At 34.5% G+C, this 18,315-nt stretch overlaps 2 protein-coding genes across 2 annotated transcripts; one reads left to right on the forward strand and one right to left on the reverse strand.

The window, feature by feature from the left end:
- Positions 1-1,281: 1,281 nt before the first annotated feature.
- Positions 1,282-3,130, forward strand: LOC145628912 (pentatricopeptide repeat-containing protein At3g18970-like). Its single transcript, XM_081681342.1, has one exon. It carries the CDS (start codon positions 1,369-1,371, stop codon positions 2,779-2,781), a length of 1,413 nt encoding a protein of 470 aa, XP_081537468.1. The 5' UTR covers positions 1,282-1,368; the 3' UTR covers positions 2,782-3,130.
- An 853-nt stretch (positions 3,131-3,983) lies between these two features.
- On the reverse strand, positions 3,984-15,499 carry LOC145628913 (light-inducible protein CPRF2-like). The gene is made up of 6 exons (XM_081681343.1): positions 14,790-15,499; positions 13,218-13,314; positions 9,304-9,478; positions 4,911-4,986; positions 4,690-4,815; positions 3,984-4,584 (listed from the first exon to the last, which is right to left on the reverse strand). Exons 1-6 carry the CDS (start codon positions 15,225-15,227, stop codon positions 4,183-4,185), a joined length of 1,314 nt encoding a protein of 437 aa, XP_081537469.1. The 5' UTR covers positions 15,228-15,499; the 3' UTR covers positions 3,984-4,182.
- Between the last annotated feature and the right edge of the window lie 2,816 nt (positions 15,500-18,315).

An 18,315-nucleotide genomic window follows, 5' to 3' on the forward strand; every position in this document is an offset into this window, starting at 1 on the left:
TATTTAAACTTATTAAAATGATGATAATTTTGAAAATTGACAACAGAAAAGTGGAAACACCTTTTTTCTTGTTTCCTGTTTTTGGTTTTTAGTTTTAAAAAAAAACAGAAAACTAAAAACAAAAAATGATGTCAAACAAGCCCTAAATTGTTCAATTTTAAATAGTCTACGGGTACCCTTTTTTTTTCGAATTCGATTAGTTTTTAACAGTCTACGGGTATCACTTGCTTCTCTATCCAATTCCCGCCATTTAATAACCATTATAGAGCACGATGCTCCGTGCATCCGTTTTCTCTTTAAAAACGCGGAATGAACATTTCGTTGTTCAGTAAAGAACATACATTTGTTTTATAAAGAACATATAGCTATTTCATAAAGAACATCACATATAGCTGTATTGTAATGAACATATAGTTGTTTTATAAAGAACATATACCTATTTTGTAAAAAAAAAACATCCAACTTCATGTTCTTTATATGTATATCTAAAGAACATCCATAATATTAATTAAAAACATGATAATTAGAGGTGATCAACTTTGGCCCGACCCGACCCGGCCCGGCCCGATCCAGCCCGAAAATAGGGCAGGTTTAGACAAGCCTAAAAGTGCATTTTTAGTTAAAAGAAATCCAAACTCGGCCCGAAAAAAACCCGAAAAGCCCACTACATTTTCCCGGTTTGACACGAGATATTATGTTAAGGCCCAGCCCGACCCGAATTTTTTATCATCTCTAATGATAATATATTGTAATGAACATTATTTTTATTCAACCACCATAATCTAAAGACAAAATTCAAAGAATATTTCAAAATAAACAATTAACATATGTCACAAATAAAAGTACATTATTCTACAATCAAAGAACATGAAGATAAAGAACATTATTTAACTGCACATTATGTTCATTACAATTTTATAACATGTTCTTTGCACTTTAACTGAAGTTCTTTACATTTCTATACAATGTTCTTTACAATTCTATAATATGTTCTTTTCATTTAAACTAAATGTTCTTTATATTTCTATACAATGTTCTTTCCGCCTTTTTTTTTTTTTTTTTTGAAGAGATGCACCATGTGGATCGTGCATCTGCCTGCACGAACCATGCATTGAAAGTGGAAACACCTTTTTTCTTGTTTTCTGTTTTTGGTTTTTAGTTTAAAAAAAAAAACAGAAAACTAAAAACCAAAAATGATGTCAAACAAGCCCTAAATTGTTCAATTTTAAACAGTCTACCGGTACCCTTTTTTTTTTTTTTTTTTCCTTCGAATTCGATTAGTTTTTAACAGTCTACGGGTATCACTTGCTTCGCTATCCAATTCCCGCCATTTAACAACCATTACAGAGCTCACCACAAAGAAAAACCATGTCCTCAACTTCAAAATTGATCTACACTCTTCTTCATCGAAAACCAAAATCTTTCAATCAATTGAAACAAATTCATGCCAAACTCATTACAACTAACCTTAAATCTCCTTCAACATTAGCCAAACTTATTGAAAACCATTTTTTACTTTCTCCTAATCAAGCTCCAATCCATGCTCATCTCATTGTTAACCATAATCAAACAGATTACCAACTTTTTCTTCTTAATACTTTGATCAAATGCAGCTTACCCAGAGACTCAATTCATCTTTTTGCTAAATGGGTTTCTGTTTCTTCCATTGTTTTTGATGATTATACCTTCATTTTTGCTCTTGGCGCGTGTGCTCGATCGCCTTCTGTATCAGGTTTATATGAAGGAAAACAGATACATGCTCGCGCTATGAAACTCGGGTTTATGCCGGATCTTTTAGTTTCTACGACTGCATTGCATTTTTATGCGAACAATGGTGGTATCAGTTTTGCAAGGAAGGTGTTTGATGAAATGCCTGTGAGAAGTTCTGCTACTTGGAATGCGCTTATAACAGGGTATTCCTCACAGAAACAGAATTCCCATGAGAATTCAATTAAGGCTTTGGTGTCTTTTAAGGAGATGATGGTGGCGGGTGATTCGGATGTGAAGCCTAATGGCATGACTTTGGTTTGTGTGCTTTCCGCTGTTTCGCAGTTGGGTTCCCTAGAGAGCGGGTGTAGTGTTCATGGGTACATAGCGAAAACGATTGATGCCCCGGAAAATGATGTGTATGTTGGCACTAGTTTGGTTGGTATGTACTCTAAATGCGGGTGTCTTGGTATCGCGTCCAAAGTTTTTGCTATGATGAATGAGAGAAATGTACGTACTTGGACCGCGATGGTTACAGGACTAGCTTTCTATGGAAAAGGAAGAGAAGCAATAGAGCTATTAAATGAAATGAGGGAATGTGATGTAAGGCCAAACACTGTAACCTTCACAAGTATGTTGTCTGCTTGTTGTCATGCAGGACTTGTTGAAGAGGGCTTATATTTGTTTCACAACATGGAGAAGGAATTTGGTGTCGCGCCTCAGATTGAGCATTATGGGTGTGTAGTTGATCTTCTTGGAAAAGCAGGGCTCTTGAGAGAAGCTTATGATTTTATAGTTGGAATGCCTACTGAATCGAATTCAGTCTTGTGGAGGAGTTTGCTTGGTTCATGTAGGCTTCATGGGGATTTCGTGATGGGTGAGAGAGTGGGGAAGATACTACTTCAGCTCCAATCAGATTTACATTTAGGGAATGAAAGATCTACGAGTAAAGATTATATAGGTCTTTCGAATGTCTATGCACTGGCAGAAAGGTGGGAAGATGTAGGAACAATTAGAGAAGAGATGAGGATGAATGGTTTAGAAATCAAGCCTGGCCATAGTGCTGTCCACTGAATGATCTGGTTTAGCTCTTTGCGAATGAAATCTAATGAATACAACTAGTGCTGTCCACCAAGTAATCTGGTTTAGGTAGTGAATCTCTTTTTGTATGGAAACCGATGAATACACTAGTGTGGTTCACTGAGCTAAGTTGTTCACCTTCAAGTATGATAGACTCGTGAAGATAGCCTGAAATTATGCTTGATTACAGAAAAGTTGTACTATAGTGTATAACTCAGGAGTTTTTGCTGTTGTGGCTGAAAGTGTTTGTAAAGCTTGGCTATCTGCATGAGGATCTAATCTAAGGAGCTTAATATGGCAGGTTCGCTGCCTGCCGGTCACTCTACTGACAGCGAATTCGCAAGTGTGGAAATTGTATGAGAATGATTTACGGTTGCAATAGAGAGAGCAAGAGAGAATGTTGAAAGTAACAGCCAATATCTTACAAGAAAGTGCATATTATTTCATGAAAGTGGTAGAGAGTAGTATGTAAAAGCTTTAATATCATAAAAGAAAGTAATGACCAATACCTTACAAGAAAGTGCATATTATTTCATGGAAGACTTTCAGGGACATAGTGAGTAGTATGTAAAAGCTTTAATATCATAAAGAAAACAGAGATTATATTGCGGCATGTAATATGGAAAACTGTGCAAGTTATTTGAAACAAGAGAACAACTTCAATCTTCAATGCCTAATGGAGGCAACATAAAGCCCAAACCATATTGGTGAATGGTGTCTCAAGTTATAGTAACTTGTTCGATTTTACTAAGTGAACAAACTTACAAACACATGCAACTAATCGCACATCAAAAATGTTTTTAATACTCCGTACATGCAAGAATTTGTCAAGTATATGACCACTAAAAACTAGCATTCGGCAAATAACATTAATCTCCACTAAAATCTGTTCAACGTTGTTTTTTTTTTTTTTTTTTTTTTTTTTTTTTTTTTTTTTTTGTAACAATGACCATAATATCAACAGGGAATCAATCTACTTCTAAACTTCAGAACTTTTTGTTTTTGTTTTAATATTTTTCTGGGTAGATGAAATGGACCAGATTCATCACGGATCAACTAATATGCTCATATTAGCAAGCTAGGCCCTCAAGGGTGTTGCAGGGAGGGGGGAGAGATTAGCAGAAACGCTAATCCCTTTACTGTAGTTGGGAGGTTTTAAGGCCATCACAAGGTAGATCCTACCAGCTACAAGAAGCTATCAGTAATGCTAATCCATAAATGAAATAGATTAGACGGCAAGACAATACCGTAACTCATGCTATTTGGCAATTCAAAGGCAATACAATGCCTTATGGTCCAATATGCAATGACAGGAAAAAATTAACAATACTTTACATGACAATGGCAGATCAATAATGGATCTGAAGAATCTGCAGGACAATGGCTATTGCATGATTATTGCTCAGGACCACCATGTGGGCTACCTTGATCCATTCCCCCACGAATCCGTTTCTGGAGGTGCTCTAAGCTGGCAACTCTTTGCATGGAAGAAGTTCTTGCAATCTTGCTGCCACCCAATACTTGTGTTGCAGCATTTTGCAGCACATCATCAATAGAAGGAATGTCAGTGACACCATTGTCAGCTCTTGGATGAGATGCAGGATGAGGATTATCAACGGGCTGATAATAATGAGTTTGTTTAGGGTCATCTTGCACCGGCACAGCAGCATCAGCTGAGTCAGAAGGGCAAGGGCTCCCACCAAAGGGTCCCATTCCCATAGCAGTGATTTCAGACATAGCCTGCAGCAAGGGATTCATCCCTGTAACTCTTTTCACAGTCTCCTCTGCCATTTTTACCTGAAGAACAAACTTTTCCATTAACTAGGGGAAGCAGATTAAACAACTTTTAGTTCTAGGTTTTCAAAAAAAAATTTAATACGTGATACTCAAGTCAAGGAATACCTTTGCCCTTAAAGTCTCCACATCAGCTTTTAAAACTCTATTGTCCACAGCAGCATCATTGAATTTTTGGCTTATGTCAGTAAGACGCTTCAATAATGAAGAATTTTCACCTCTCAGCTGAGAAACCTATTGTGAAGTGTGAACAGAGGAATTATTGAAGATGATGAGTAAAATAGATAATTGTACAGATCAATATCAATACAAAAGTAGACCCAAAATACCTGTGTCTCAAGTTCAGTCAGATGTGCCTGCTTTCTCCTCCTTGAGCGTCTAGCTGACTCTCTATTCGAAAGCATTCTGATATACAGAACAGTCACATGTAAACATGAATGGAGAGAGAGTTGATACTTAACATAAAGAAATTAAATGAACAAAAAAAATAAGAAGAAGCATGAACCAAATAGCAACTCAAAGAGCCAGACACATTAGTGCAGGAAATACACAGTGGGATCCATACTTGGAGGTGCTCTTGTTTGAACATATTGAGAAGACCAAAAACACAAAAATTGAAAAATAGATACGTTGAGAAGACCAAATCACAAAAATTGAAAAATAGATATAAAATTTTTATTAGGTATTGTTCTACAGCATTTCATCACCTAGAAACATTATGGCCAAATTAGGACATTTTGATTAGATACTTCAAGTTATAGGGGGAAGTTTAGTTGATTCAAATTCAACAATTCATCACTACCCTATGCATTCACCTCCATCCACAACTGCAATAACCATAACTCATTCCTTATCCAGCCACCGTCACCAAAGCCAATAATCCTGCCCACCTCCCTCACAGATCAAGCACACTGCACACCCCATGCATCCATCTCCAGCCACAACCACTAATCATCATAACTCATTTCTTGTCCATCCACCATCATCATAGTCCCTAATCCCGTCCAACAGGGGTGAGCATATACTAAGGAAAGCCAAAATTGGAGCAAAAAAATTAAATAATAATTTGAGACAATATCATAAAAGAATAGACTTATTTTTTAAACAAGTTGGCAATAATTTATAAGAAGTCTAAAAAATGATCCAAAAGCCTGTAGCGGATCCAGTTGCGGTTGCATTTTGAGGAACCAAGTCCAGTTTCTACCACCCACCACCCTCACAAATCAAGCCCACCTACCACTTGCTCTCACTACTTCCACCACCAAAAGAACCCACAAGGCCACAACCAAGCACATCCCATCACTATTTCAAACGATCCCCACACAACTCACCACCTACCACCATAATATTTTCCTTGTCCAGCCATTGCCACCATCACCATACACCTCAACCAATCCCGCCCACCATTCTCATAAATCGAGCCCACCCAACACCGTCATACAACTACCAATTCCACCACCAAAAACACCCAAAACCAAGAACACCCCTGTGACCCACCACCATCTTGCTCACCATTCTACACCCCCACATAGAGAGAGAGAGAGAGAGAGAGAGAGAGAGAAGATCAACGCCACTCATTTTTCATTTAAAATTGAAAACTAATGCAAATCAAACAAAAAGGACATGAGAATTATTAGATCTGCAATAATTTGTTATTTGCAAAATTTAATTTAAAAAATAAAATCTTTGAATAGAATAAACCTCTTCATCCTCATCTCAAAGGTTTGCACGTCGCCGGGGTAGTATAATTGAGTTGTTGCTTGTCGGCAGTCTGTGAATTCTGAGTGTTTTGGAGGGGAGAGAGTGACTAGTGATAAATGGTGGAGGTGATTGTCACAGAAAAATCTTAGATTGTAATTAGATGTAAAATGTTTGTTGGAGATTCAAATATAAAAGAAAGTGAGTCAGCGAGGTGAGATTAATTGACTAATTAAGGTGAGTTAACGGGGCTTGAATTTAGATTGACTAGCTTATTATAAGGCAATAAAGTCATTTATGGGGGTGTAACATTCCCCATTAGGAGATGGTACGACGTATGACAATTTAAAAACAGCCTAAAAAGGAACTATTTAATATAGTCTCACTTGACTTTGCTATAAAAAGTGGTGTCTATGAATTAGATGTGTTAGTTAAAGTAAGCAAACAATTTGCTCTTCAGCAAATTTGGCTCCCTATAAGAAGAAATAGTAATTTTATAACATGTTGCTAATTGCAATCACAAATAAATTACTTTCTCATTATAACGTGCCAATAAGTTTCATGTGAAGTCTGACTTAGCAACACATCAACCAGATGACATCACAAGGAGCTTATGAAAGTGTTTTATAAAACAACTGACATCACATAAATTACTTTCTCGATATAGCTGGCATAAGCTTCACGTGAAGTCTTACATAGCAACACATCATTCAAATGAAATCATGAGGAGCTCACGGAAGCATTGCACTGAAATAAATGATATCATGCAAATTCAATTGCAATGAAGCCTTTAGATGACATGCTGAATTATGATAGAAAATTCATAATCAATCTAAAAGTATGCAAGAGAAGCCTATCCATGTAAACATTGAGTTGATAGAAGAGTGAGTTATGAAGTCTACAACATCAAGAATAGACTAAATGAAGGTTGGAGACAAACACCTCAGCAGGATTCATACCAGATATCTTATTATAATTTATATATTAGTAATCTATCAGATTATCTGAAGTATACAAGATCACTTTAGTTTCTTTATACTTTAATTGAGTTAAGTATAAAGATGGGGACTAAGTTTTTAGATTTTTCACTTATACCTCAATGTTTTTTTTTTCACCTTTTGGGACCTAGAGTTAACATTCCGGCCAACAAACTACACTTAAACCCACCGGAGTAAAAACATAGGTCCTTCCCATTAATTACTAGCCAAAATTCCAAAAAAACATAGGTCCTTACTCCTTAAAAATCTGAAATGGATAATAATAAATGAAGGGACTAAGCTTTTAACTAAGGGATTATGTTTTTTACGAGGCATGATACTCTCTACTCCTGACATGCTTAATTCTTTATTTATATCATTCGGCCTGCGTGTAGATTTCGTATACTTTTACCTACTAATTACTTACTTTCTATGTGTGACTTCAACATTAATATAATTTCAGACCTCGCTTAACTTGATATCAAATATATACATATCAAATACGGATTAGCATAAGCATAACCTATTATCAATAATCACCGGCTCTATAGATGGCGATCGATAGTCATGATATGTGACTAGTTAATTACCTATTTAAAAAATGATAACCTGAAGTATAAGTTGAAGTTTTCTTTTTCTATTATTACCAAGTTAAAAAGGGTTGCTCCCTAAAAAAAAAAAAAAATAAAAAAATAAAAAAATAAATAAATAAAATTGTCATCTTTAAATACGAAGCGTAAGTTGAAATAAGTTTTATTTAGTTATTTTTACGTATAATTACAAGTATATAAATTGAACTATACTTCATTTTTTTTGACAAGGGCCCTGTTTGGGAGAAAGCTGAAAGCTGAAAGGTGAATCTAATTGAGTTAGCTGATTTTGACTAGCTGATTTTATTAACTGATTTGACTAACTTATTGTATTAACTGATTATATAAAAGTGTTTGGTAAATAGTTGATAGCTTAAAGGTGATGGAGTATGTGAAATGACCAATAAGCTAATTGTGGGGTAGGTAGTTTAGATAGGATTTTAAATTAAATGAGGTTATAAGTGTCATTTCACAATAATTAATGAATAAGCTAATTGAAAAAGCTTCTAAAATGAGCTTTTTCAAAAAATAGCTTATTTAGTGGAATAAGCTCTTTCAATAAGCTTACTACCAAACACTTGTATTAGCTTGTTTGACTAGTCAATCAGTTAAAGTTAGTCAAATAAGCTAATATACCCCCAATAAGCTAACTACCAAACAGGGCCAAGGAAATCACTGTTTTAACAATATATTTACAAGTTTATTTTGGTTTATTATTGTGGGTTTAGTTAGCGTGATTGCAATTGATTATCGTTGATAATGTTTTCTAATTATTGTATATAATGAGTTAATGACAGTTGTGATGTACACCATCGATCCATACTAAGCGACTACCTATCTAATTGTTAATATGTGAATGTACATGCACTACAATCATGAACAACATCAAATTTTAGAAGAGAAAAAAAAATCTTTTAATAATCAGTGTTGAAGGTAAAGGAGAGAAAATATAAAAAGTAATAGCTTATTCTAAAATGAAATTAGAAAAACTTTAGCCTTGTAATTAACCACATGTGAAAGAGAGTAATAAATGAAGGGACTAAGTTTTTAACTAAGGGACTATGTTTTTTTTACTCACCTTTAGTTACTTTTGGCCGGAAATAGGACTATAGATCCCAAACGGTGAAAAAAAAAAAAAAAAAAAACTGAGGTCCCAAAAGGTGAAAAAATCAAAAACTTGGACCCCAATGTTATACTTAACTCCATCGCCTAGCATTTTTCTAAGTTAGGCTGTCTTAGTTCCAGTTAATTTAGAAAGCAACATATTTTCCACAAAAGATTTGTTAATTAGTGATCAAATGTAATGTTGTATACAATCCAAATAGAGTATTGGTCACACCAGCAAGAACTAACTAATAATAGGAGTGTCAAAAAAGAAAAGGTTGCCACTTTCCCCATCACCGAGCAATGGGATGGCAGAACAATAATATAAAGAGTATGCTCCAAAAAGTACCTACCTCCGAACACGCTTTACATCAGCAGGATCCATATTGTCAGTTTCACCTTCTAAATCATCATCATCTGACTGATCAGAATCATAGCTGGTGGTTTGGTTGGCCTGAACAACAGGTTTCTTGGGCAAGGTGGGAGGGGAGAGAATTCCAATAGGCTTTGAATCCTTATCTAGCGACCCTGTGAGGTAGTTATGTGAATAGTCAAAATCAGTAAAATAATTTTGGATCTCATCAAACAAACAAGCGTGTGTGTTAGTGTGTGGGTGTGTGTGTGTTGGGAGCATTGGCCAATCCAAAAATAATTATTTAGTAGGATCTCATAAGTTTTGAGTCTTGCCTAATCTACAACATAAATGATATACTGGGTAAATCTACCATATTAAGTTTTGATAACTAGGTTAATACAGCATGTTAATGAGCTTATGTTACTAACATTATGATTTATTATATTTAATTTTTAACATGAATATTAATTTTTTGGAATATTATAGATATAAGTTATATATTATAAGTGGCTATAAAAGGTTGTACAATGTAATTTTACGCAAAGGATTATCAATTGACATTAATTTTGGAAGTACTATCAAATTTTAAGATTGTACTTTAACCTTTTCACGTTGTTTGTGCACTTCATAAACACTTCAAACTCACGGCAAGGGGATCTATCCTACATATTATACGGAGGTTTCTTATTCTATGTTATGTAAGATTAAAAACCTAGTAACCACCCAAAGGACCAAGTACGTTGGTTTTAAATTTTACTGACAATAATTGTCGTGTGTTGCTTCTTTCATTGGTACTTTGTGCTATAGATCCAAACTGTAACTATTGGAATTTATCTTGGGCGATTGTTGTTACTGATCACTTTAAATCAGTGGGACTCTTAAGTGTTAAACTGACGCCATCCAAATTAAACTTTTGAGTGAAGTTGAACTTGCTATTATATAGGATTGCTTATTTGACTACTAAAACTCAGTCATTTGAGTTAAAGTTGACAATGTAAGATTTTGCCATCGAATCTTTTTATTGTCCAACCATAAAAAGGAAATGATAGATTTGAGATCCTTGATATTGATGATTACTTTACCCCATATTTTACGTTTTTCATACTCTATGATTATAGTAGAGATGCTTGAGTTCTCATTTGACTACTAAAACTCAGTCATTTGAGTTAAAGTTGACAATGAAAGATTTTGCCATCGAATCTTTTTATTGTCCAACCATAAAAAGGAAATGATAGATTTGAGATCCTTGATATTGATGATTACTTTACCCCATATTTTACGTTTTTCATACTCGATGATTATAGTAGAGATGCTTGAGTTCTCATTGTTCCCAAAATCTCCTAAAGATTAGAGAAATAATTTAAAGATCTGTTGGATGACAGAAGATACAATCAAATTTAAAGTTCAGTTGGGAACTTAAGCAAGCTTTTTTTTTTTTTTTTTTTTTTTTTTTTTTTTTTTTTTTTGGGGTCAAAATCCAATAAAGATGACTGTTTTTAACTTTTTATACCCATGAATAACCTAAGAATGGCTATTTGATAAACAAAAGTTCAACAAGAAGACATTAACAGTGAATCTATGTTTACTTTGGAAATCATATCAACGGGGAAAAAAATTGAAATCTATGGAAGAACCCTCCCCGGGGGGAGGGACTTATTTTTATCCCAAACCAAAATCCGACGTGGTACAAGAGCATGATTGTCTATTATGAAGATCGAATACCCAATATTGATGGAAATTGTTGCTTTCCTAAAAAAAATAAATGAGAAATCATTTTTGAACAATCTACATATTTTGAAGATGTAAAGATGAGATCTTTGATAGACCTTGCGACATAGAGATGGTAAGATGGAAAGAATGTCCTTTGTGAAAGATTCTATTACTCTTTTTGAGCCACAACGATATTATTTAACTAATTCATAGTTTTGGATTGGAGAAGAGTAATAATGATATTATTTTTTCGTCTTTTAATGATTCTATGGATGTTGTCAACTGTTTGAAAGTCAATGAAATTTGCTAAAACTTTGTGGCAGTCTTAGTCATCTAATATGGACGAAGGGAGTACAATCTAAGCTATACTATATCTAAAGTTAAGAAGACTTAAAAAAACAAAATTTTAAAAAAAAAAAACCAAACGAATATAAGTAATGATTAATTCCTGTGCACTATTACAACTTAGTATCAATCATCTGTTTATTCTCACCCAACAATTATATCACCAACTTCCCTTAAAATATTCAACAATTATGTCAAGTTAACATCTTAATCTCACATCACAATGACCCACAAAGGCTAGAAATAGGTTGAAACATGGTAATTACAGCCATGCTTACGTAAAAATTAGTTTGATACCGAAATTCAAGGAGACTAGATAGAGGCCCAAGTGACAGTAGCTCACTGGATTGTTCAAAGACTGAAATGGGATGGTATCACCGTATCAGAATAGGAAGCAGGTATTTTTCAATTAAGAATCCATCACTGGTCTACTGTTTGGTAATAACTTTATCACTAAGGATTGAAACCTAATACTTGATTGTCTTTGGTCACTTATAAAATTCGTAGACTTCATAAGACGAAAATTTTCAAAAGATTGGTATCCTCACAATGAAACATAAGCTAAAATTACTATTCCTAAACTTGATTTTTTGAATTTAAAAAATGTATGTGAGAAAAGGGTGAATAAAATTAGAGAGATGGAGCGAAAAGGAGGGTAGGCATAAGAAAAAAGCAAAAGTAAGAAATGTGATTGGAAAGGTATAAAAAGTTGTAAGATGGTAAAAGGAGTTCACCAAAATAGAATAAAAGTGCCTAAAAAGTCAAACAGGAGAGGTCCTTTACAAAATTTGTAAACCAAAACCAATATTTAACTCAACAAGTTGTTGTAAGTTTGAAAGACTTAGGGTCTGTTTATTTCATCTTATTTTAACTTATCTTATTTCAAAAAAAATAAGATCGGATAAGTTCAGACAAAAAGAATAAAAAAAAAAATTAATTAATTAATATAATAAAATAAGTTTAGGGGAAAAAAAGAAATGTTCACACAAAGTAAGTTCAAAAAAATTCAAATAAAAAAATTAGTTCAAACAAAATAGAATAAAATAAGCAAAGATAAAATAAAATAAGATATGAAAAAATAAATAAAATAAGTTCAGATAAAATAATTTCGGTCAAAATTAGATGAAACAAACAGAGCCTTAATTTTTAAGGTGATAACAATCAATAATCACAAAAGTGGAGACTGAAACAGACAATGATCAAAGAAGGATGTGGTCATGGAGTTAGTAGGGTAGCCGAAGAGGGTTGGTGAGAGGAAGGACCGCTCATATTGTATTGGGCTGCTAGTGGTACCCGTGAAATGGGAAGAGAAGGAGCAGTGTATAAAAAGGCACACTCAGGCACTAGGCAAAACGCCATTTTTGCTCTACGCGAGACGCATTCAAAGAGGCACACATAAGCAAATTTCTTTACAGTTTTATCTTCTGCACTTGGTGCACCTAGGTGCTGCAGGACCTTCACTGACTCATTACGCCTTTTTATACATCGGGAAGGAGAAAATGGAACCTCATACTGCAACTAACCAAACAACTGTATCTGATTTTTGGGTATCAACTCTATTCCTTCCATTTCTTGAACAAAACCAAGGAGCCCCTTATTTCAGGTCCACATCAGAACTTAGAATAATATGGTGTAGAATTCAGAAAGAAATTGTATACTACAACATTAACATTAATGCTTTAAAAAAAACGGCTTCCTGGGTATTGGTATAATTCCACTAAAAAGTGTCAAATTTAGCAGACTGACATAACATAGAACTCCTTCAACACAAAATAAAAATGAAGATATTCTGTGATGCATAAATTAAGAAAGTAAGGTTGCCTACATTCCAAGTCTTAAGAATCTGTAGACACAAACCTTTACATGGCGGAATGGAAGCTGGTCGTGAATCAGCTGAACCCTGTTTTACATTGTCTGCTGCAACGGCTGAATTCTGATTCATTACAAAGGGTGCCTGTTAAAAATAGATGAGGAGCAATCAGATGATAAAGTTACAACAAATGACCAAGGTGGAAGATGCCTGCTTACTAACACAGTGAAGAAGTAAAAAACAATAGAACAACAAATAAAAGCTATATCAGAATGTAGCACCAGTCCATAACCTTGTTATTTTAATGTTCAGGGGATTTCGAAGGGGTTCACGTTTCCATAGTCATCTGATGAACAATTTGGAACTACATTTCTTTTCTCTCAGATTATGCTGGTCCATAAAAGGGTGACATGTTCTAATTTATTAAAACAATACATATTCTATTCCCTTCTAACTCTCCTAAATCTCAATGACACTTAAAAGAGATAGAGAAAATGGTAATGCAACCACCTCAGACATGGTAATAAGGTGAGAGACCTTCGAGACATATATGCTAGCAAATAAAGTCTAATAGATCTTTCATGTGAAGCTTCTAAAGAGTCATGGACACTTAATTACGAAGCCGTTGCAAGTATAATGGTCAACGAAATATTCCAGTTACCAAAAAATTTCGTCTACTATGGCCTGGCACTCTGGCAGGTTCAAAATCATGCAAAGAGGCTATATTCATGGGCCCCATGCCACATAGAAGCTGCATTGTAATATGAAGAAAGCAAGTCATAGTCAAGATGCCTCATTTGCATAGGTAAAGAGCATAAGCCCAAAAAATACGCAAAGCAAATTTGCAATTATGAATATTTATCCAACTCAAACAAGCAAAACAATATATAACACATCACAGTCACAGCTGATACCGCCGCATTAAAGCCAATTCCTTCATATAAAATTTAAGTAATTACAAACCAGACTACGACAAAACTTGGTTACACTAGCCAGCTTATTCCTATATGATCAACTCATCTTCCAATTCATTTTTATTCGACCCATAATTTGCCATCCGCCAAACAACAAACTAGTGGCAATAAAGCATTACAAAACATTGATCAATTTTCACTAAAATGCTTTGAATGTGTGCCCAAAATTTCAAGAAATTGAAGCCATTCACCAAATCAGATAACAAACATTTTTTTATATATAAGCCCCAAATCAATAATATAGATAAACAATCCATCAAATCAGAGAGCACTAAACCTCAAAAATAAGCCCCAAAATCATGAAAAAGTGCCCAATCAACTCAAACAGCACTAACCCCCTTCAAAATCAAATCGATTGAAATGGATGAAATGAAACCAAACAATCAAATCAAAAAAACACTCAAACCCAAAAAAAAGAACAAAAATCTGAGCTCCTAAGCAATTCGTAGAGATTAAAAACGAAATCATTCAATCAAATTCAAAAAATCAAAAAGAAAAATCAAAGCTTTAACCAATTCCCAAATCAACAAAGAGCTGGAAATTCAAGAAAAACTACCCAATTCGAATTAATTCAAGGAAATTCAACAAGAAATCAACTAATAAAAAAAAATCAACAATTCCCAAAAAATAATAATAAAAAATTACCCCAGTCAAAGCGACAGCAGCACAAGCCAAATTGAGTTTATTCTTAAGAACAGCATGATAATCATCAGAATCAATAGGAACAACACTCGATCCTTGACGATTCAACGACGTCGTTCCATTCCCCAACGATTGCGCACCCAAATTATTGTATTTACTAGTAACATCGGCGGTTGTTGCGGCGGCGGCTGACGTGGCGGCGGTCCCAGAAGCAGCAGCAGAAATAGGGGGATCTTTGATCTCAACGGCGTCGTTTTCAGCCATTGATTTAGAAGAAGAAGAATCAGAAATAGGTGAAGTTTCTTGTAAGAATCTCTCGAAAGCCCACTCAGATGCGCTTCTGTTCATCTTTGATTCTCCGGCGGCGGGTGGCGGCGGTGGCGGCGGCGTCGGTGACCAGAATTGGTCGGAAATGTCTCCTACTGAGAAGACTCTGTCCATTTTTTTATTAATTTTTTTGGTTATTTTGGAGGAAAAGAGGGAAGAAATTGAATTTATTTAAATGGGGTTTTTTAATTTTATTTTTGTGTAAAGATTTGATTTTTATATGTGGATTGGTATTATCTGGATTGTGATGATGATGAGGGTATGATTTTTTTGGGTGCTTTTGATTTGATAAAGTTTTGAGTTTTTCTTGTGAAAGAGGGTGGGTTGTTGGTATATTTGGGAAAGCCAATGGGAGAATCGTCCAAGAATAAATCTCTTTTTATAATTTTATAACTATATGACTATATACTAAAAATTTATTTAAAATGTATATTTATGTGTGTATGTACAATTACTACAAGTTGCTATGGAGTACTTGCTTTGAGCGTCCTTTGCAACTTTTTTAAAATTCGGGCGAAATTAGGTTGACCTTCGAAAATATGTTATAGATGTGAGGGAGCGGGTAAATATTGTTACTTCCTCCGTTAACTATTATTTGCAACAAAAGGGGTGTTTGCGGACTCCTAGGCAAAATTTGTTTGTGAGAATAAAATGGAGGGAGAAAAAGTTGGGTGCATGTGATGAGGAGAGAGATAGAGAGAAATGATTACCTAAAAAGGAAAGAAAACATTTGTTGCACATAATAGTTAGCATCCATCTATAGTATATGTTGCAAATAACTGTTAACGGATGTAGTAGTTAAAAAGATAGAGGTTCTGAATGGATGAGTTATATCTTACGAAACAGCGGCGGAGCAACTATGGGACACATGGGGGAAAGTCCCCCATTTTCAAAAAAAAAAAAAAATAAAAAATAAAAAATTGTTAGCATAAAAAGATACCGTAAATAAGTTTATATACATTTCATAAATAACATGTACCTCAAAGTTAAAAGATGGTCTAGTGGTTGGTGTGCCTTGAATAAGACTTTCTTTTTTCTTCTTATTCCTAGATTCAATTCTTCACTCATACATTTTTTTACACTAGTTGCTGGAGCACCCGCAACGCGGGCACCCCCCCCCCCCCCCCCCCCCCTCCCCCCCAATTTTATAAAATTAAACGAAAAGTATAGACTACGAAATTTTGAGTAAAGCACAAATACGGTCCCTGAACTTTTGTATTTGTGCACTTTTAGTCCCTCAACTTTCATTTGTGCACTTTTGGTCCCTCAACCACCACTCTTGGTGTTTTTGACCAAAAAGTTGAGGGATCTTGCCTAGTCAGCAAAAGTTTAGGGACTATGACTTAATAATTTATTTTATTTCTTTTTTTTTTCAAATTTTTATTTAAAAATGAATCTATTTTCCCTAAATTTGCTTTTTTTGTTGGACCATAACTTATTATACTACGTTTGTTTTTTCTAAATTAAATGTCAAATAAAATAATAAAAACAAACATAAATTATCTGAATATGAGACCGTTAATTTGACGGAAAATCTAAAAGAATTCTCAACATCAAATTAACTTAATTTATGACGTTTTTACTTTGGGATTTACAAATATCATCTAATTTGCTTCGATTTTATGTAAATGATGAGATTTTCGGATAAATCTCCTTCACATTCAATCAATTTTAAAAATAAAGATGAATTCAAAAAATCATAACACAAATTTGACAAAGAAGATTTAGCAACAATGAAAATGAACTTCATACTCGTAAAGAGTAGGATCAAGTGTTGGATTATAGTATTATACGAGTATATATTTCATTAGATCATCCTTAATTAAATTAAACTAAAAAATTAATTAAAATTCGATTGTGGTCACCTTTCACCTCGCCGCAACCGCAGCTCCCACCACTGCGCCACCTTCAATTCCCACATCTCCATTCTCCACCGTACCACAACAGCCTCCACCGTCGCACACCCTAATTCGCGCAGTCGCATCTCCAACACTAGCCCACATTTCCAACACAAGCTAAGATAAATCAAAGCTTGGAATTAAAAAATGATTATTGTTGATGAGGTGCAAAGTAGGGGATTGTTTACCCCATTAGAGCAGCCAAACCGAAAGAGTAGAAGAGGAGGTTGACCACTCCTTTGTTTTTGTTTTTTTTTTTTTTTTTTTTTTTTAGTTTTCTTCATTTTTCTTTTTTAATTTTCGTTTTCCTATTTCTTTTTATTTCCTTTTTTCTTAATTCTTTCTTTATTTTTCCTTTTCCTATTTCTTTAAGAATTTTTTTTTTTTTTTTTTTTTAAAAAACCCAAGAAAATAAAGTAAAATAAAGTAAGGTCCCTAAACTATTTGATACCTAAAATAATAAAAAGATTCTTTTTAAATAAAAATTTGACAAAAAAATAGGGAAATTCTCTTTGGTAACACTATACTTTTAAATTTTCTCAATGGTAAATTGCGAAAAATTTTATTGTTCTTGGTGAACTCGAATTTTTTATATTTAGTCAACTATAACATTAATGATAAATTTTAACCAAATATTTAACCATACTTGGTTTTTTTTTATTCTTTTACCATTTATTTTAGATTTTTTTTTTAAAAGTCACCAATTCTCCAATAGGCAGCCACCTCTTCCCCGTCTCTACCCACGCCGGCGCTCAGCCCTTTCGTCGCCGGTGCGCCAACCTCCCCCTAATGCGTCTTTACTTCCCCTCTGAACCACCAACCCCTTCCCCGAACCAACTCCCTTTGCCTCGAAACTCCCTCCTCAAAAAATCCCCAAAATCTCAATCATTCATCCCCAAACGAAATCAGATAATTAAGGTATCGAGATGAAGGTCGAAATCATGGTTTCTTCTACGTTCGAAGCTTAAGGGTTTGATTTCGCTTGATTTTAGGGTTTGATTTTGCCCGATTTGATTTCGCTCTGTTTTAGGGTTGATTTTGCTCGGGTTTTCTATCTTCATTGTCGCCATTAAAGACACCTTTCATGGGTCAGGTCAAGATCCTTAAGGAGGCGAAGAATTGAAGGTGAGATTGTTGTTCGTTGCGTCGGATTTGGGGGGTTTTTGGCAGTGGAATTGAGGAGTTAGAGTTAGGGATAATTGAGAGGAAAGGTTATGGGTGGGTGGTCTGGGTGGTTTGGGCGTTTGGGGTTTTGGGTTGGTGGTGGTCTAGGTGGTGTTGGCGTTAGTGGTGGTCTGTATTGG

Source organism: Chenopodium album, chromosome 4 (assembly GCF_948465745.1).
Source record: "Chenopodium album chromosome 4, dcCheAlbu1.1, whole genome shotgun sequence".
Classification (NCBI taxonomy): Eukaryota; Viridiplantae; Streptophyta; class Magnoliopsida; order Caryophyllales; family Amaranthaceae; genus Chenopodium; species Chenopodium album.

What these genes read in the sequence shown, in the direction of transcription:
- LOC145628913 (XM_081681343.1), bottom strand. Translation starts at nt 15,227, where the DNA reads ATGGACAGAGTCTTCTCAGTAGGAGACATTTCCGACCAATTCTGGTCA. An exon ending in CTGCTGTCGCTTTGACTGGG is followed by an intron (nt 13,315 to 14,789) that starts GTAATTTTTTAT and finishes TATTTTTAACAG; the next exon opens with GCACCCTTTGTAATGAATCA. An exon ending in GATGTAAAGCGTGTTCGGAG is followed by an intron (nt 4,987 to 9,303) that starts GTAGGTACTTTT and finishes TCTGTATATCAG; the next exon opens with AATGCTTTCGAATAGAGAGT.
- LOC145628912 (XM_081681342.1), top strand. Translation starts at nt 1,369, where the DNA reads ATGTCCTCAACTTCAAAATTGATCTACACTCTTCTTCATCGAAAACCA.